Source organism: Hypomesus transpacificus, chromosome 8 (genome assembly GCF_021917145.1).
Source record: "Hypomesus transpacificus isolate Combined female chromosome 8, fHypTra1, whole genome shotgun sequence".
In the NCBI taxonomy this organism is placed as follows: Eukaryota; Metazoa; Chordata; class Actinopteri; order Osmeriformes; family Osmeridae; genus Hypomesus; species Hypomesus transpacificus.
In genome coordinates, this window is record NC_061067.1 from 2,436,251 (window position 1) to 2,455,317 (window position 19,067).

The following is a 19,067-nucleotide window of genomic DNA, read 5'->3' on the forward strand; positions in this document are numbered from 1 at the left end:
CTGATGAAAACACTTCCGGGGTATCTGTTTGGAACCGCGAGCTGAACGAAGACGACCACTAATTGTGCATGTTTTCAGTTTCTCAACATTAAACATTTGTAGCTCTAAGGACTATAGAAAGAATAACTTGTCATTTGTCCAATTACTATATCGTGTCGGTTGTTTTGCAGCCTGGGTTTCTTTTCCGTTTCCAGGACCGTGCACTGGGAGTTAACTATTAGCTGGTTCAGTCGTTTGCTGCTTTCAAACTACTGTAGCGTTATATTGTTTGGGTAAGTCTGCATGCTTCCCACTTAAACATTTGTATTTGATTGTTTGTTGTTTTGTTGTAATTGTAATGATCTAAATACGATTTGTACATTTCTTTTTTCTATTGCAAAATACATGATCTTTAAAGTAGCATATTCACTACAGTGCATTTATTAGCTAGCGACTGATCTCGTTACTTTGCTGTTACTGTACAATAAATGTTAACTTATTATTATACGCAATCGTTGTGTACATTAGTGTGTTACAGTTTGCAAAGTGAGGGGTTATCAACACAGGTCATTGTAAAGATATTGTACGGATGACTGGGAGCTATATAGCTAGAGCTAGCTAGCTCCCAGTCATCCGTAGCTGGTTCCGCCAGTGGTTCCCAACCCTGGTCCTCAAGGCACCCCACCCTGCATGTTTTAGATGTTTCCCTGCTCCAACACACCTGATTCAAATGAATGGGTCGTTATCCAGCTCTGCAGAAGCCTGCTTATGACCATTCATTTGAATCAGGTGTGTTGGAGCAGGGAAACATCTGAAAACAAGCAGCACGGGGTGCCCTGAAGACCAGGGTTGCCAACCACTGAGCTATAGAATAGGTCAAATAAATTAACGTCTGTAATTTGAAAGTTTTTAATCGTTTTGTTTTGCACTATAGGTGATTAAAATGTCAAGACCAAAATCACCTCAATATCTCCACAGGTAAAAAAAGAAACGTTTATGAAAATATATTCTAAATACAAATATATAGACATAATAAATAGCATTGTGACATTGTGATGAACAGTTAATTTAGGTAACACCATTTGACATCCTAAAAGCTGTTTGCATGCACTAAGAATGCATTTCAAATGTATCTTTGTACAGAATGAGCCCCAGAAGACATGAAGGCAGAGGAGGCCGCTCTCAGCCGTTTCCATGGGACGACCCTGACTTTGACCCCCAGAGGGTGCAGGTTGACCTCAAAAGGGTCCCCTGGAAGGAAATTCCCGAGGACCGAAGAGAACGCTTCACGGAGGACATCCACCCTGAGGCCCGGAGAAGACCCCCTCTTTCCCCAGACCACCACCGGCCTGGACATCCTCCCAACCTCCGTCTGAAGGAGTACCACCGCAGGACCCTATCACCGTCTCACGAGCTGGGCTACGCCCAAAGCAGGAGGCTCTCTCCGAAACACGAGCTCGACCACGAGGAAGGAGATGATCGAGGAAGAGACGGATTCAGAGAAGACTGCGGAAGGTTTGAAGGAAGGGATCCAAGTTCTCACTCTCCTCAACGTATTCCCAGGGAGAGGTTGCCTTCTGTGGCCGTGTCGCACTCGCACCATCCCTGTGACCTCCATAGAGACCCCAACATGGGCTGGAGGAGAGAGGACCAGATCAGAGGGCAAGGGAGGTCCAGGGAACGGAGCCCGAGGGAGAGGTTTCAAGACCAAGGAAGAAGTCAGGGGAGGGACAGGGGAGGGGTAGAAATGCATGTTCCATTTGAAGACAGGCGGAGAGAGGATCTGCCAAGAGAGAAGAGCCCACACTCAGACAGGTACAGGAAGGATGAAGTAGTGACCCGTTGGTAAATTACGGACCGTATAGTCCGTGGTGTTTTGTGATCAGAGCCAAAGAAGAAGAACTGGGAGGAAAATTCTACTTTCCTAACCGTAGTGTTATAATGACGTAACGTTTCTTCAAGATGTTTGTTGCTTGGTTTGATACACAAAATGCTTATATTTGCTCACGTCTCTAGTGCATGTTTGTACGGCTTCAATTAGTTTAGTCAGTGATATCATTTTCCTTGACCTTCTGCATTCGGCAAACTTCTTTTATCTATTAACTCAATAACTCATCACCTTAAGACATCTCTCTTATGAATGCAAATTACACATTTTCTTGAATACATCAATCGAAAACAAATATCACATTATAATACTGACAACCTAAATGTAGTTCAGTCCCATTTTCCTGTGCCGTTGTTGAACAACTTCACCTGCTCTTATGTCAACACAGGTACGCGAGGGACTCAGAGTTTAGAGAGCGGCCCCGCTTGCTGGATCGGCCTTTAGAGGGCTTTGAAGGAGGCCCAGGGGACCACTGGGGCACCCAAGGAGGCTTTGTCAGGGAACCATGCCCCCTTATTGTGGAACATGATCATGGCATGATGACCAGTGGAGGTCCGCCACGAAGGGAACCAGCAGACGATCAGAGAAACCGAGGCCCAGGTCGTTACCGAGACTCAGACAGGAACCTTGACTATGGTCGAGAGGACCCGCGGCATCGGGTCGGATCATCACAGGAGAGATTCAGAAAGTCCAATGTTAGAGAAGAGGGCAGAGGTCACTCCGTTCATGATGCCAGGAGAAGCCCGATTAATCCCGTTGCCAGGAGAAGCCCGATTAAACCCGTTGCCAGGAGAAACCCGATTAATCCCGTTGCCAGGAGAAGCCCGATTAATCCCGTTGCCAGGAGAAGCCCGATTAAACCCGTTGCCAGGAGAAACCCGATTAATCCCGTTGCCAGGAGAAGCCCGATTAATCCCGTTGCCAGGAGAAGCCCGATTAATCCCGTTGCCAGGAGAAGCCCGATTCGTCACAATGAAAGGAGAAGCCCGATTAATCATGATGGCATAAGAAACCCTGTCTACCCTGAAAGGAGTAGCCCTATGGGTGTCCAACTTGGCAGAAATGGTCCAATGGGCCACCGGGACAGAGGCAGCCAAGGACACAGGGGCCGGGGCAGTCTGGCTCAGAGGGGCAGAGGGAACCTCTCACGGGGTGGAAGGATGGAAACGGGCCCCTCTAGGAACCAGCCCCACGCACAAACGTTCCCTGGTGGGCGATCACATTCCCCTCAGGAGCACCAAAGACCGGGTTTTCGATCCAGAGATCCAGCCTGGGACGTCAATCCCAGAGATGAGGAATCTGATTGGGTGCACCCCCCAAAAGTACCTAGGTTGGAGCCAGGCAGGCCAAGAGGAGCAGGCCGGCCACCACTAGACAGCAGGATGGGTCCTGGATTGTCAAGAGAGAGGGACCTCAACCCACGTTGGAACCCACACAAAAAAGTTGGCGACGCTAGAGTCCTCAAACCGGATGCCGTAGAAGAGGAAACGCTCACCATCAAAGTGGACATGAACCGACCCATGGGCCAGAACAGGTAAAGTATATCCGACCTCAGCTTAAAGGGCCATGGGTGAAAGTTCATGCTACCGTTCAAGACTTCACCGTAGGACGCTATTGGAAGATTTGGAGGCTGTTGGAAGAAAGAAACTATTTTGAAATGCCTTTATTGTCAGGGCACAATCAAAAGAAACCTTTCAAACCGATGCATTTTGGCATGAAGTCTTCATCAAGGAATCAAACAGAGCTCAGAGAACAACTGGATACAGGATTCTGTCTGCAACAGATACTCAACAAATGGATGACATTTTACAAGACAAAAACTGGAGGTATTTTGGTATGCATGCTCAGGTGGAACATTGCACGATGAAGTCTTGGAATCCACCAACAGCACACCATCTTCATATCTCGTGGAAGGAGCAAGACATATAAGCACCCATTCCGTAACATGATCTGCAAGATGACGCTATTCAGAATCAGATGTGCATGTTGATCCTCTTTAGGAAGAGTCAATATGGACATAATCGTTTGACGCATCTTTCCATATCGAAATCTATCGCAACCACCAGTGGAAGCACTGAATGGCACTGGAAAACTCCTATATCAAGGAGCCCTTTTATGAAGACCAGCCAAATGTCAGACTTCTTCCGCCTTCGAGTACATCTTATCATACACCGCTGAAGTGGAAAACATCCTACGTGGAGCAAGAGATTGGACGAAGAGTCTGACCGCTCTGCTCGGGAAACCACACAACAATTAAGGAAAATACAGGATTTGACTACTGACTGGATGACTAAGCACAAGAGCCTGTTGGTTACTGATCATTCACATCATCAAGAGCCACAGAAGAACCTTCATGCCAGTGGCCATGGTGGTCCACTGTGTTACGACTGTTTGGGGCATGTCTTTGGGGTAAGTTCAAGATCGACGCAATGAAATGAATTGACTAAAACGATTTGCGACACAAGGACGCGTGGAAGATCATCTGGATGACTGTCAGATAGATTACAGTTTGTGAACTGGATTCTGGGTCCATGTGAAGTGGAAGATGGCGGGTTCCCTGCTAGCAGCAAAACAAGACTGGTTAAGTACCACACAACTACTAGCTATAAGAATATGTTCATCAGGACGCCCAGCCTTTTTTATGTGTTCATATTTTTGTCATTTTCATATTTTATTGAACAGTGAAAGTATGTGAGAGACAGGGAAAGCGGGGAACACATTTAGATAATGGCTTGGGCTGTATTCCAATTTGCACCTCTGCGGCAAGACCTCAGCACATGCGCAAAGCGGACTTAACTGGTGAAACATCAAGGCGCTCCTTGCCTTCTGAAGAACTTGTAAATTATGAGACTTGTCCACAAATTGGAAGGAGAGAGATGAGAGATAAAGAGGATGTGTCACAACAGAAGCCAATCAGTGGATCTTGTATGGGCAAGAGGAGCACTGACCAGTCCTTGAGGAGACCCCATCTGTTGATCCAGATTAAAAACATCCATGCGCTTTTCATGTCTGTGGAAAAACGATGAGACAGTGACATTTTCATTCTAGCAACAAAAGGCCTCATCACTGAAGCAAATTTGAGGTTCAGAAGATGGTACTCATGTCTGGTCCTGCTTGCGATCCTCACCCAGACAGGGACCAGGTTGCACACATACCTGCACTGCACCAAAACAGGCACGATCAAGGAGCACAGTCCCAAGACTTCCATCCCATCAAGGCTGTATGAAGTAGGTTACAATGTTACTGGAGACCTGGAGCATCGTCAGGACAAACTTTAAGGAAACGACAGCAATGTGCACTCCCATGTGCTTGACCCATGTAACTCAGTGGAAGATCATCATAATCACACACACACAGTGGGACTAGCCTGGCCACTGGATGGGGTAGAGTGGTTCTTCTGGTGCAAGATGAGATTCCTTCCTAGGATTCATTCCTTTAGACATTTATTGAAGATTGAAAAAGAACGTGTGGTGGATGGCAGTCTGGCCGTAGAAGCTGATGGCAGCCATTTTGCTTTGTTGTAAATTGTATGAAGAGACTCTTCAAATCATGTGAAGATGTAATTTGAGGTATCACATTCAAGGCCTGTTGCAAGAGGCTCAAGTTTGCCTAGGAATTATGGGTATAGCATCGGCATGCGTTTATATGCCAACCCAAGATGTCTGAATTTGAAAAACAAGAAAAGATTTTTGTGGATCAGTGATGGCAAGCTTTCCATCCCCTGAACATTCCCCAGTAATTGCTGCATAGCAACGGATATTCAGAGGAGACTGGAACAAGCATCAGAGTGGGGATTAAACATGTTTATCCAGTGGATGAGAAGGTCCTCCGCATTGTACAATGTATTGAGCACTCGTTATAGCAAGATGCGACCACCAGAAGTGACAAGAACCACATTTAGCACAAGATGTCAGTAGAAGAGCTGACGTTAACCACAACCACGGATATTAGTTTGAAAAAAAAGCATGAACTTTCACCCTCCCTTCTAGAAACATCTTGTGCACAGCAAGGGATGTCCGACACAGTGTGTTTTGTTGGGGGGGGGGGGGGGGGGGGTTGGGCTGCAAAACCAATAATAAATGAGTTAGCAATTTGAGTTAGCGAGTTCCCTCAATTTCAGCACTAACGTTATACCAGCTAATGAGTCAGTTTACCCTGAGCTGGTAACCAAAGGTAAGTTTATTTGGTAAGGTATGGTACATCATTATGTGTGTTCTTATTGAAACAAAAGAATAGTAATGGCCTGTCACAATTACTCTACACGGTGACGAATGCATGGTAGGAACAAAGTCAGCTGTAATATTGTTTTGAAATTAAGCCCATTCTCCCAATCCTGTTGATTTCCATAGCTGATTTCCCTCTTCTCCTTCCTGTAGCAAACTGTGCTACTCCTCAGAGAGACAGCTGTCTCTGGACCTGGTCAATGTCGGCCGCCAGAGACTCGACTTCCTGCCCATGATGGAACATTCTGGAACATACCGAGAGAACTCGGTGCACTCTGGAAACTTTGCCCAGGAAATCATCACACTTGTGCACAAAGTTAAGGGTTGGTACATTAAAGAGTTACCTACACACACACACACACCCACACACCAAATAACTACCTCTTAAGTCAAGACAAACAGAAATCTACTGACACCTCAGACACAGTGTACTATATGCATCCATTGTGAGCTACTGAAAAATATAAATGTTCTTTCCTCTCCAGAACACTATTTTAGAGGAGATTGTGTAACCCTCAATGAACGCTTCTCCGTGCCCCAAAAGGGTGGTTTACGTGCAGAAGCGAAAGCCGAGGTTGAGCCAGAGAGGCCCACTCTGAACAGGTGCATCTCGTACACCTCTCATCAACCTTCACACTCTGATAGTCTGACATTGACATGGATAACTAAGAGTGACAAACCTCCAGGTGCGCGCCATCTATCCTCCATGTTCTTTCTCCTCCGTCTCCAGGCGTTTCAACATGAACAAGATGGACCCTGATGTCGAGCCTCTCTTCGACGCGGGCCACATGCAGGTACAAGTCACAGCGTCACGCGAACAGACTGCAGAATCCAGTCGCCAAACATTTGTAACCATCTGTGCGTAATGGGCATAGGTCAGTGGCAGGGCATTTGACTGGTTCAAAGCATCTATTAAAGGATTACATGACCTGAATAAATGCCGTATATCTCCTTACATCTCCAGTACTGTACTGCTCCACTGCAGAGATGTGCACCTTGCTCAGATGCAACCACTATTGTGTCTGTGTAGGCCCTACACCGTAGGGGGTTTAAATGGGTGGATGGATCTTAGCATTTTACATGCACATATGGCGTACATGGGACATGTGTAATGATCGTTTTCGATGATCGACACTCTTATTGCTTTGTGGGATGATGGGTGAACAGATGCATCATCTGATTGATAGTGTGTGTGTTTGAAAGGCCGCTCCTAGGCAGCGTGTGGTGAGTGACCCTGGGGACCTGAGGCACGACCTGGAGAGGAGGAGACAGGAGAGGCTGGAGGGAGTGAAGGTCACCATCCCTGGTGGTGGCCTCTCACAGCGCCCCCTAGAGCCCAGCAGGTAACAATGCACACTGGAAAACTATACAATTATAATTATTATATAATTGATTATTATATAATGATTCATATATGCATGTTTTATCCACACGTGTCTTCCACAGCGAGCTGAATGAGCCTGATGAGGGGATGGACCTGGATGAGGAAGATGAGGGGTTCTCAGGCTGGCGTGGAGACGCTGGACAGGGGAACAGATGGGATGGACACATGCTGAGAGACGTGGGGGTTAGAAAAAGATTATGAATTCACTCAAACTGGAATAACATCTTGAACTGTGTGAAAAACAGTGGATGTGAGGGTGGCCCGGTAGCTCACTGCATAAGTGCGCATACCATGTAGGCCAGGGGTGTCCAATCCTGGTCCTCGAGGGTCACTGTCCTTCATGTTTCAGATGTCCCTGCTCCAGCCCACCTGATTCAAATGAATGGTCATTACCCGGCTTCCACAGAGCTTGATAACGACCCGTTCATTTGAATCAAATGTGCTGGAGCGACAAAAACATCTAAAACATGCAGGACAGTGGCCCTCGAGGACCAGGGTTGGCCACCCCTGATGTAGGCTGAGGCCTTACTGCAGCAACCTGGGTTTAAAACTGGCCTGGACCTTTTGCTGCATGTCTTTCCCCTCTCTCTCTCCCTGCCTTAAAAACTGTCCAATAAAGCAGGAAAATGTAAAAGAGATATCTTAAAAGGTTTTCCTCCATCTAGCATCAGAGGAAAGGAGGCCCGTTCCGACCCAACACAGGTGCCCAGCGGAGAAGCAACCGACCACCAAATCGCAACCGTCCTGGACCAATGAGGCGACAGAACCGCAACGTCGACGGTTAGTGCTGCTCAGTCACACACACAAGAATATATACATGTGCATTCACGTATGTAAGTGCCTCAGTTTCAGCCTGCTTACATTTTCGTGGTTTGTAGCTATTAACACATGTACTTGTGTATATATAGTCCTGTTATGTTTCGCGCTGGCCCTGTGATGTAAAAGTGATTTCTCTTTCCTGCCTCCTGTCTTGGGAGTTGGCTGGTACTCGGTGAATCAGATTTAGTCTTGGCCGCTGTGTCACTGTGTGCAACCCACACCTGACCGTGGGACCTTTGCCCTCGGAAGGGTATTCCTGCGGTATCTTAATAATATCTCAGCCAATCCAATCATCTGTTGTCCTTCTCTGGCCAATCCGCTCACCTCGCTTGCCCTCCAACTGTGAGTACAGTTAGAGCCATAGCCGGCCTCTGACCTATTTGATCTCTTTCAGGTGTCAACTGGTGATTGGTGTTTTAAGATGGATCACACCGTGAACACTGCTGACGGACTGAGAGGACTCATCCAGCCAATCCGACGCATTAGGTAACACCAATAATCAAAATGACTAGGGTTTACTGTTGGCCTTTCTACCAGACTTCAGTCGGGGTGACCCTTTTTCATTTAGTTTTAGTTCAGGTCAGTCTTGATGCCTTAATGTGAAAGAAATGAACTTCATAATTTCCCCTGGCAGTTACATGTAGTATTTTGTCATAAATGCTGCTTATCTTTTGTTGTAACATTTTTGTTTAAAGAAGAAAACGTTGTGGCACTGTGTCATTTCCTAGCACTGTTGTTTGCAGTTGATGGTTAATCTCCTGTATTTTAGCTGTGATGCCAGCTTGGCTGACATCTTTGTTTGACCCGTTTGGTTTTCTTTGGCAGATGTTCCATAGTCTGCATATGAGATGTCTATTCAATAAAATAAATTACATTTCTCAAATGACACGTGACGATTTTTTGCATTGTATCTGGCATTTTAAGTGCATTTGCGATCCCAGTACATAACATTCTGAGATTATTTTTGCAATGAGTATTGTGAGGGACAGCCATGTGAAGCCAAGTGTGACACTGGTCTACTAACCGCTGTGCTGTGAAGCAGGACAGATCTTTCCTATGCGTGTCAGGGGGAGTGGTAGGAATCACACAGCGGCTGTCAAAAAGAAGAGTTCTTTAATCAGGACTCCGGAAATACAAAAACAAGAAATCCAGTCTGGGAAAATAAAACTAAAATATGTAGTCGCTCAAGGCTAACCCCAAAACAAGGGTAAACAAACTGTATACTCCAGGATACAGTTTGCAGGTTTGAATGGAGAGACCAACAGTTCAACAGGTGAAAAGGATAAAAGTAATCAGGTCATAATCAGCTACTGTGACTACACACACACACACATACACACACACACACACACAGAGATTGGGAAGGAGGATTAACCTGGAGTCATGACAACGTTGTGTTAGGACCAGGCCGGCACACTTAGAAACCTGTCAGGTCACTGCAGGGCAGAAGCAATCTGACTAAACCACCAGCTGGCCTGTTAGAAGACCTTAGCAGATTGAGAATCTAGTCACCTTGGTGACCATGAAGAGTCCCTGTAACTGATGCTATACAGGGAGCTTTGATGTGTACTGTGCAAGATGTCTGTATATGGATGTATTTAAGCAGTCGTTAACAATATTTAAAATATAAGAGTCCTAAAGAAAAAGGGCCAGTTAGTTCCTACATTAGAGATGCCATAGGGAAAGTGTTTTTGTTAAATCATCTGTTGGCCTTACAAGCATGCTGATCCTACCTGGACTTAAAAAACATTTCAGAGTTTTGAGATGATTTGAGAGTTACTTCTGGTGCTTATGAAAGGGACAAACAAACATGCAGGCAATCATGAACACATGGTGCATTTATTTTATAAACAAAATAAGGTAGAAATACAAAAATGCTTACAAAAAATCTGCACTGCAATACTGTCGTGAATTCAAAACATAGTTTCGAAGAAGGACCACTTTCAAGCTTTTACGCTGCTCTGTTTGATCCCGATTACAACATCAGTTTTATGAACTACAAACCAAAATCTTTATTATTTCAGTCATAAGTGATTATAGCTTCTGAAAGCACCTAGTCAAACGTCATAGCAGCTCCACCAAACAACATAAGGCACAGAGTGAGAAAAAGAAGAATCTCACTATGACAAAGTCCCATGTGACATAATCCCAACAGGGCAGCAGTGTTGATCATCTAAATCGTTATCTCTTTTTTCCAGGCAGCATGGTTGTCACCATATCTATGGTTGTCACTGCCCATGTGAAGAAGCTTGACCTGGCCAGTTCTTATGTCCATTCTCAAGGAAGTGTTTTCTATGATGGGGCTTTTCCTGCTAAAGAAAATAACACTTTTGTTCACTTGTACATTATCAGAAGTTTCTATGTTTTTCGTGGTTCCATCCTGCAATGTACTGATTCCAGATTCAGTGTCCTCAGCAGTCTTCACTGTGTAGCCCCTGGATCTCTGAGTATGAATGGGAGACTCCGTAGGAATTAGTTTTGGGCCTTGTGATGGTAAATCTCTACTGGCTGTGTGTGTGTGTGTGTGTGAGACAGAACTCAAAGGTCAGAGCCGAGGGTCGCAGGGCAGTGGACGGAACGACACCTCCATGTTCTCTTCCAAGATGATGTCATAGCGACACATTGATGGTCTGAGGGGAGGAGAGAGATTTGTGAGTAAACACTGTAGCCTTTAATGTTTGTGTAGTCCCTGTGTGTGTTTGTGTGTGTGTGTGCGTGCGTGCGTGTGTCTCACCTGTCAGGGCGATCCAGGGGTGAGAGACGGATGCGCAGGAGGCGGAATTTGTAGCGAGGGCCGATCACGTTGCCGGTAGCGATGCGCAGGGAGATCTTCTGAACAGGCTGCAGGTCCTCGTCGAACTGGGCCAGCAGACGGGTGGACGTGTACTGCTCCAGCCTGAACAGCTTACTGAACACAGCAGAGAGGGGAGTTTGTACCCGGGAGGAGGAGGGAGAGACAGGATAAACAGGAGGATGTATGTAGTGGGGGAGAAGGAGAGTGTGTGACAGATGGACAGACTGGGAGTGAGAGAAAGTGAAAGAGAGAGAGAGAGAGAGAGAGAGAGAGAGAGGGGGGGGGGGGGGGAGAGAGAGAATGTGACAGAGGGAGAGGGAGGGAGAGACTTGGAGAGACAGAAAGAGAATAAGGAGAGAGAGGGGGAGACTGGGGGAGAGTCAGTGTGGGACTCACTGGTCGATGCGGGCCTCTGTGAAGTTCCTCCCGCTGTGGATTCTGAGGATGATGACCCCCCAGCGAAGGTACTGGTTCCAGGTCACCATGTCAACCCTGTAGCTCGCCTCTGCACACACAGGACACAGGTGCTATTACACACACCTGCCTGGATCTTACACCATTTAGGTTAGTGGTCAGAAGTAAGAGATTGGAAGGGGCTGGAGGAAGAGAGAGTAAGACTCACTGCTATAGGGTAATGTGGCTGTAGTGCTGAAGTAAGCCTTGGTCTGGCCCAATCGTAGCAGGGTATCTCTCCATCTGCTGACATCATAACCTGTGAGAGTAGAGGTTGAGGAACTAAGCGCTTGCATGTGCTACAAATATACACACAAAAAAAGAAGACATGAAAATCGGAAGTGCAGTGTGTTGAGAACGTTTTTGTTTATATTTAGTCATTTCATTTCCTTATTTCTTAAAGCATTTTCACATAGTCACGTCAAGCACACACCTAGCTGTGGGCAAGGGTGGGGCTTAAACGCTTCACACTGCAGGCACCTCCCATCCAGGAAGTCAGAGTAGGATGTGCAGGGGTAGCCTGTGAGGTTGCAGGTGCGGTTGAGAGCGCACAGGAACAGGAACATTGACCGCTGGTGGTCACACACAAAATAAGACTTTCCTAGGGGAAAAAGGGGAGCAGCGAGTGAGTGTTTGTGTGTGTGTGTGTGTGTGTGTGTGTGTGTGTTTATTCACCAGAGAAGATGGTCTTAGGACAGCCAGGCTGATCTGCACCTCCATTGGCGTAGTAGTCGATGTGGCCGTGAGCCCCACTGAGTCCAAACGCTGTGTCAACAAACAGTACAGAGCCAGGTCACTCCACACCAGTGCATTTTATACACATTTCAGATGAACAACCTTGAAGTACAGCTTGTTTACACACTTAATAATACACAGACAAAATAGTCCACACACACACACAGTGCTCACAGTTCATGTCGGTGTGGAGGACGTCTACAAACATGGCGTCGGAGGGGTCCAGTCTCTCGTCGGGCTGCGCTCCAGTGAACATGGGTCCTGCTGGGTCCAGACCTGAGGGAGGGAGGGAGTTGTTTCTTCTCCATACCTCATTGGATGTTTGTATTGTGTATTGTATTGTCTCTCTGTCTATTTGTATGAATGAAAAAAAAAATATTTCCCACCTGTGATGCGGCCAATCTTTCCCTTCAGGTTGGCTCCTACGTACCCCGCCAGGTGCGCTCCCAGACTAACACCAACCAGGTGCACCGAGTCCAGCGACGCCCCCTCCTCCTGAACACACACACACAGCCCATGAACACCCTCAGGTCAGCCTCGTAGACTCGTGCCCACAAACACACCCTCACACCCACTCAAACACACCCTCTCCTCCTCTCCCCACCCACCTGCATGTTGAGGATGAAGCCCGTAAGGTTGTTGGCAGCCTGGCGGGTGTTCGCCACGGCGGTGAAGTAGTTGAGGTTGGCGGCACCTCGGTTCCAGTCCACCACCACCACGTTCATATCCTCCTGCTCCGCCAGCAGGTGCACAATGTGATCCACCCAGATAGGGGGTGCTCCGGTGGGCCGGTAGCCGTGGATGACGAAGGCGGTGGGCAGGGAGAGGTTGAGGAAGGGCTGGGAGGACAGGTGGTGGTGGCTGAGCTCCCGGCCACAGTAGAGGTTGGACCGGGTGTAGAGGAGCAGGCGCACGTCCAGGATGGTGCCAATGAACGACTCGTGGAAGTACAGGTCTGTGAAGTTGTCACAGGGTTCGCCCCTCCCACTCTCCTGACCTGGAGGGAAGGGAGGAGAGGGTTCATTTGTGTGCGTGCGTGCGTGGTTGTAAAGTTTGATCTTTCAGTATTTCATTGTAAGGTAAAACTATGTTGGACTCCAGAATTTATTGTGTCTGTCAGTGTTCAGAGTAGAGGAACAGGTCAATGTCCTTTAACATGAATACCATCATTTACCAAAAGTCAAGATGGACTCTCATTCATTGCACGTGATTGACAAAAAACACTTGTATAACCAGGCAGGCAGGCTGGCCAGTTTTTTTTTTTACAAATTATGTCAAATATTAAAAGCTTTCAAGCACTTAAAACGACGCAAAACGGGACACAAAGGATGGGAGATGTGAAAGGGTAAGATCGTTTATTTTGCGATGGCCTTTCTTCTAACATCACGAGTCTCAACCATCTTCTAAACTGTAACTTGCTCAAATTGAGATGGAAAGTGGATGCATTTGTCTAAGACTTTAGCTTTTTACCCAGACTTGCGAGATAAAGGAGTTCATTAGACAGGTTTGTGCTGTTTTCTATTAAGGTGCGTATCGTTGTGTTTCCTATTGCCGTCTGTGTTGTCACAGACGGCAAAAGACACAGTTGGCCAGCAGGTTGTGGGGTATTAGCTTATAGGAAATATCGTACTGTCTCAGGCAGTCTGTCGCTGACTCATCAACGCGACAAACGTTCGCGGTTACATGTCAGCCTTGGCGTTTGCGCTGCATGCGTAGCATCGGCTTCGGAGCTGCGCATAGGCTTCAGACTCGCTGGCTTTAGAGGTGATCAATGCTCTGTAATTAGCGCTCACAACCCTCAACCGCTCTCAATTGGATCATGCTGCTATAAAAAAAGAAGCTCATCCCATCATGCTCCGTCCCTGCCCCAATCACAAGTGGTGATTAGCGCTTATGGTTGTCAGTCACACTGGGTGGTTGGGGGGATCAATCCCCCCCACCCCCGTTTACCTGTGTGTGTTTACATGTATTGTGTGTGAACATGAGTGTGTTTGTCTGTAAGTCCACGCAGAAAGCTATACGTTTGGAATACAACGTACAAAAGCGGCCTTAAGTAGAAGCAGATGTGAGAACATTCATGATGTTTCTGTGCTTCTTTGGGCTTTCTGCAGTTATACACACAAACTTACTGGCATAAGATTGCTATCACTTCAGTTCAGACATTGAACGGAAACAAGTGAACTTTAATAATGTTTCCTGTCCTGAAACCCCAGATGACTCGCGCACACACACACACACACACACACACACACACACACACACACACACACACACACACACACACACACACACACACATACACACACACTTCACCAAAGACAGATGACAACATACACGCACAGAATTTGGCACACAGATGTGCTCTTACCTTTACAAAGCACCAGTAGGACCACCAGACACAGCAGTCTCCGGGGCGTCATCCTCACAGAGAGAAGGAGGAGGGAGACAGAAGAGGTAGAGAGAGAGAGAGAAAGACAGAACACCAGCCAGAGTTTGTCTGGGAGAACAGAGGCTGTGAGCTAAGTCAGGCAAGGATAGGGAGAGTGAAGTAAGGCAAGGATAGAAAGAGAGGGAGGGAAAGAGAGAGAGGGAGGGAGGACGGGAGAAGGGGAGGAGACCAGAGAAGACCAGGGTTCCCTCTGAGCTTACAGGGGAGAGATTGATGGACAGGGAAAGATTGAGAAAGTGGGGGTGTTCAGCGGGAGACACACACAGAGAGACGTCAGGAGACACACACACACACAGAGGAGGAGGGAAGAAGAGAGCCGCACGTTTAAGTGACTGAGTGGGATGGAGAAGAGCCCATACAACCACGACGGAAGTTTACAAAACACAACACCGACCTAAACACACTCTGCCATTGCAACACACACCATTGAACCCCCCCCCCACATACACACACACACACACACACACACAATACAAGAGGAAGAAATGGCACAAATAGTGAATGGATGTTTGCCAACAAATAAATAAACAAGACTCAAAATGAAAACCTCCTAAATAATGTTCTGCAGTAGTGCAGTATAGTTTCTGTTCCAAGCAGTAAGAGTAACCTTAAATACAGGCTTGTTCACCACTATAAGCAGGAGCCACATGGACAACGGTTATTATTAGCTTCCAATTATCCAGCCCAGCCCAGCCCTGCCAAGCAAGCCTTTCACCTACTGCCTGCCTGACTGACTGCATTAAATGTATAGCATGGAGTTTAAATACATATAATCTTTACCCACAGCACAGGGCAGTGGCATCAAACAGCTCAAATGTTTCCAGTGCGCTCCAGGGTGTGTGTGAGTGTCTGTGTGTGTGTGTTCATCGGTCTGGTGGCCAGCTCCACTGTCTTCCACATTGGAATAGACACAGGTGCACGCAGGTGATCCAGCAGAGGAGACAGAAAGATGTGATAAAGAGGTCACAATGTTCTACCAGGATTAAAGAGCTTAACCCCTCTCTCTCTCTCTCTCTCTCCCCCAGACCACGCCCCCAGTCACCATCTGACCACAGGACTGGATAATAGAGAGGAGACTTGGGATTGGAGGAGAAAGATGACAGGACTCTGGTGTGTGTGTTCCTCAGGGTTGACTCCATAGTAGGGGACAGAGGACCTAGCAGGGACCACCATGTAGAGGCAGGGTCAGGGGGGTGTGGTGCCTGATGCTTTATGTCTGTGTCCTGTTTGTGTACAGGTCACAGCTTTCACACACACACTCACTCACACACATTGAGCCGTCTCCTGGTTTGAACCGTTCGAAACGAGGCTAGGCGAGGGTGAGAGAAATGATGATGTACATTTCCCCCTTCTACCATTAGTCTCAGCAGCTGATTAGATAGCCTTGGCCTAAAAACAGGAATCCTCTGAAAACAATAGCACAGGAGATGACTATTTAACTTTTTGGAGTATCTGGGTATGTTATCAGATGGGACCTTTCAGTAAGTGTAAAAAATACATTAGTATTCTGTTAGATAGGCAACTGTTTACCTCAAGATCAGCAGAGAAGGTTGAACTGTGTATACTATGATCATGGGGAAGTTATTAGTATCGAGGTATATTACTATACATTACCTTAAAGGTCATGTAAGAAAGATATGAGTGTTATAGCAGACAAAAGGAAATTATATTTTGTGGGTGACCAACTTGACTTGTGGTTCAGTCAGTTTCCGGCTGTTGTTCTGATTAGGCCTCTGTGTGTTTGCATGTGTGAAGCAGAATGGAACACTTAACACTAAGAAGGGGCAAAATCAAATTCACTAAGGTAACTTTAAATGTTAAACATTTCCATTTAGACAAATATGCATTATACAAACCAACAAATCATCAGGAGCATATACAGAATTATTGAAGTCCTGTATTCAGTCCACACACTTACAATTACAGTTCAATCTTAGAGACCATGACCCCTGACAGGACTGATATAACACACAGGTTTGTTCTGAAGACACACAAGGAGAAAACATGTTTTAAGAGGCTTAATAAGAACTGATGAGCTGATTAGCCACCACTTCGCGGACGGAGCAGTGGAGCCGGTTCGTGGCGCCTCGTCGACGCGGCTGAGCCGTTGTGAAGACTCAGGGGGTTCCGCAGAGAAGTGAGCCCAGCAGGTCACGGGGAACAGGGACCACCAGGGTGGAGGTGTGGTCTGTGACCGCAGAGTTGAGAGACTGCAGGTAGCGCAGCTCCAGGGCAACCGGGGAGGACGACATCAATAACCCCGCCTCCATCAGGAAGCGAGACGCCTCCACTTCTCCTTCAGCCAAGATCAGCTGCCACACACACACACAGTGACCCACAGACCCACACACACAGTGACCCACAGGGTTTAGTGAGCTATCAATGAGCTACAATTATTAATACTACGCCCATGCTTATACCACACACCCGCACCGTGCAACCACATTGCATGACCTGCTAGTATATCAAGTACAGCTGTACATGTCACGTCTTCATGTAGCAGATGTTTCATCCTAAGCAAAGTACAGGTAGGGGATTTGAACCGGCGACCCGTTGATCTGTAGGGGACGCCTCTAACCCTGAGGTAAAGCCCTCCCCAACATGGCTAGAGAGGGAGACGTGGGTGGATGAGCCACACACCAGAAGGAAATCTCTTCGGGTGGTTGTGTGGTAGGCACAGTGCTCCGCTCAGACGCGACGACACAAACATGCAAGCTGCAAGGCTGATAGGACCGAAGCTGACAGCACATGACAGAATGCACCATCTCGAACAAGGACAGTGTGTGTGTGTGTAGTGTGTACCTTAGCATGTGCCTCCCTCACAGCCTCCGCCTCGGCCGCCATACTCCTCTGTAGACCAGGGGGGAGGGTCACGTCTCTCAGCTCCACCCTCTCCACCTGCACCCCCCACCTCTCAGACGCGGCGGAGAGCAGCTCCTGGATCAAGAACGCTCGTTTACACAAGACACACGCCTACCGCTCCGCTGGGAAATAATGCTGAGAGGTCACCAACTCGTGGACGACACTCTTAAACACATACATACATACACTGAAATACACTTACTTCTATTTTATGTGAGACCTTCCCTCGCTGTGTGACTGCGTCTGTCAGCGTGTGTGCTCAGAGTAGCCCTAAGTGTGGCCTGTGCCAGGGTGTGTGTGGCCAAGGTGGCATCTGCCACCTGTGTCACCCACAGAGCAGGCTCAACCACACGGTAGAACATCACAGCGTCCACTTTTAACGGCACCCAATCAGCAGTCAGCACCTGGAGAGGGGCGGGACATGGTCACGGACAGACCTATCAGAGATGGGATGTGAGTGTGGGAGAGGGACAGAGGCCTTGGTGTGTTAGCATAATACAGACCTCTTGTGGTGGGATGTTGAACGAAACCGTTCTCAGGTCTACTTTCTGGATGGTGTCCAACCAGGGAATTATCCAGAAGAGTCCTGCACAGGAGAGAGATTCCTGTCATTTGCCGTTAGACTCCTAAATGTGCAGGCGCTGTGCTCTGAACACCCGGGATTTGTTTAGGAGAAACGGGAAACGGCACCCGGTCCTTTGGCCTGTCCCTTAATGACACGTCCCAAACGGAACACGACAGCTCTTTCATACTCCTGGACCACCTGGAGAAGAGAGAATCCTAACTTCAAACACACAAACAGAAATGTATGCCCACGCTAATATATTGTAGGCTACAGCGTTTATTGTTTCTGACCTGACCTTCACACAGCTCCAAACGGACAAGGGAAAGGTAGCGAGGATGAGGAGGAGCGACAGAAAAGTCAGGATTGTCCCGCAAATGTGCAAACCGCCATCGTGAAGCTTTTCGGCTAATGAGAGTGGACAAGCACACGTTAGCATATATTATATTGTACGCCAGAATTATGAATTTCAAACAGTTAATCGTGCTCTTACCTGGCTCCGAATCATGGTGGCGGGCTCTTGCGGCATCCTGCACATCAACTCCTACCCTGTTTCGGTCTGGCATCACTCGCCTCTTGAATTAGTTCGTATTCACCACTTATTGGGGATAATTCAACCGGTAGGCTGTTTACTGACTAAACTAGCGTGCCCGTTTTCCATGACTCATGGGCACCAATTACTCTGCCCTACTCACTTAGCCAATACAAAGGGCTTTAGCGAAGAACGCGTCAAGTGTCTTCATGCTGTAATATCGCTTTATGCCGGTACAGTTTGTTGCAAAGTAGATTATTTGTGTGCAAGAATAACTGAAGAGTAAATGCAGCAAAAATGCAATAGCTTAGTTTAGTGACACTTGTAACAAAACACTCGTTACTCACTCGTGGGTGACGTCCTTCAAGCGTCACGGGTATCATTGTA

General features: G+C 47.3%; 3 protein-coding genes and 1 long non-coding RNA gene across 5 annotated transcripts; 2 read left to right on the forward strand and 2 right to left on the reverse strand.

Moving 5' to 3' along the window:
* Nucleotides 1-11: 11 nt before the first annotated feature.
* zgc:112982 (uncharacterized protein LOC503771 homolog) lies at nt 12-9,179 on the forward strand. 2 transcript variants are annotated; one of them, XM_047023748.1, is made up of 12 exons: nt 12-272; nt 914-957; nt 1,123-1,794; nt 2,256-2,603; nt 2,685-3,401; nt 6,244-6,413; nt 6,576-6,693; nt 6,821-6,884; nt 7,294-7,433; nt 7,537-7,657; nt 8,140-8,254; nt 8,688-9,179. In XM_047023748.1, exons 2-12 carry the CDS (start codon nt 923-925, stop codon nt 8,699-8,701), a joined length of 2,514 nt encoding a protein of 837 aa, XP_046879704.1. In that variant the 5' UTR covers nt 12-272; nt 914-922; the 3' UTR covers nt 8,702-9,179. The 2 variants fall into 2 exon arrangements, with proteins under 2 accessions (XP_046879704.1, XP_046879703.1); XM_047023747.1 differs by having other exon boundaries at nt 2,256-3,401.
* Nucleotides 9,180-10,154: 975 nt separating this feature from the next.
* Nucleotides 10,155-14,824, reverse strand: lipib (lipase, member Ib). Its single transcript, XM_047023919.1, has 10 exons — nt 14,644-14,824; nt 12,884-13,272; nt 12,662-12,770; nt 12,450-12,551; nt 12,216-12,305; nt 11,974-12,141; nt 11,710-11,799; nt 11,484-11,592; nt 11,028-11,201; nt 10,155-10,923 (listed from the first exon to the last, which is right to left on the reverse strand). Exons 1-10 carry the CDS (start codon nt 14,693-14,695, stop codon nt 10,839-10,841), a joined length of 1,368 nt encoding a protein of 455 aa, XP_046879875.1. The 5' UTR covers nt 14,696-14,824; the 3' UTR covers nt 10,155-10,838.
* Nucleotides 10,831-16,392, forward strand: LOC124470159. Its single transcript, XR_006956382.1, has 3 exons — nt 10,831-10,944; nt 12,690-12,805; nt 15,750-16,392. It is a non-coding gene; the product is annotated as an uncharacterized LOC124470159 (long non-coding RNA).
* Nucleotides 16,393-16,539: 147 nt separating this feature from the next.
* On the reverse strand, nt 16,540-19,059 carry zgc:112408 (uncharacterized protein LOC550260 homolog). Its single transcript, XM_047024429.1, is given in 8 exon segments — nt 16,540-17,036; nt 17,527-17,661; nt 17,789-17,840; nt 17,842-17,990; nt 18,090-18,172; nt 18,277-18,349; nt 18,447-18,556; nt 18,642-19,059. Coding segments are annotated over 8 exon segments (870 nt in total). The 5' UTR covers nt 18,715-19,059; the 3' UTR covers nt 16,540-16,841.
* Between the last annotated feature and the right edge of the window lie 8 nt (nt 19,060-19,067).

Excerpts from the sequence above, each read along its gene's own strand:
- zgc:112982 (XM_047023747.1), top strand. The coding sequence starts at position 923 with ATGTCAAGACCAAAATCACCTCAATATCTCCACAG. Across the intron at positions 6,885-7,293 it reads TCGACGCGGGCCACATGCAG|GCCGCTCCTAGGCAGCGTGT; the intron begins GTACAAGTCACA and ends TGTGTTTGAAAG. Across the intron at positions 7,658-8,139 it reads ACATGCTGAGAGACGTGGGG|CATCAGAGGAAAGGAGGCCC; the intron begins GTTAGAAAAAGA and ends TCCTCCATCTAG.
- lipib (XM_047023919.1), bottom strand. The coding sequence starts at position 14,695 with ATGACGCCCCGGAGACTGCTGTGTCTGGTGGTCCTACTGGTGCTTTGT. Across the intron at positions 12,306-12,449 it reads CCTCCACACCGACATGAACT|CGTTTGGACTCAGTGGGGCT; the intron begins GTGAGCACTGTG and ends TTGTTGACACAG. Across the intron at positions 11,593-11,709 it reads AGCCACATTACCCTATAGCA|AGGCGAGCTACAGGGTTGAC; the intron begins GTGAGTCTTACT and ends CTGTGTGTGCAG.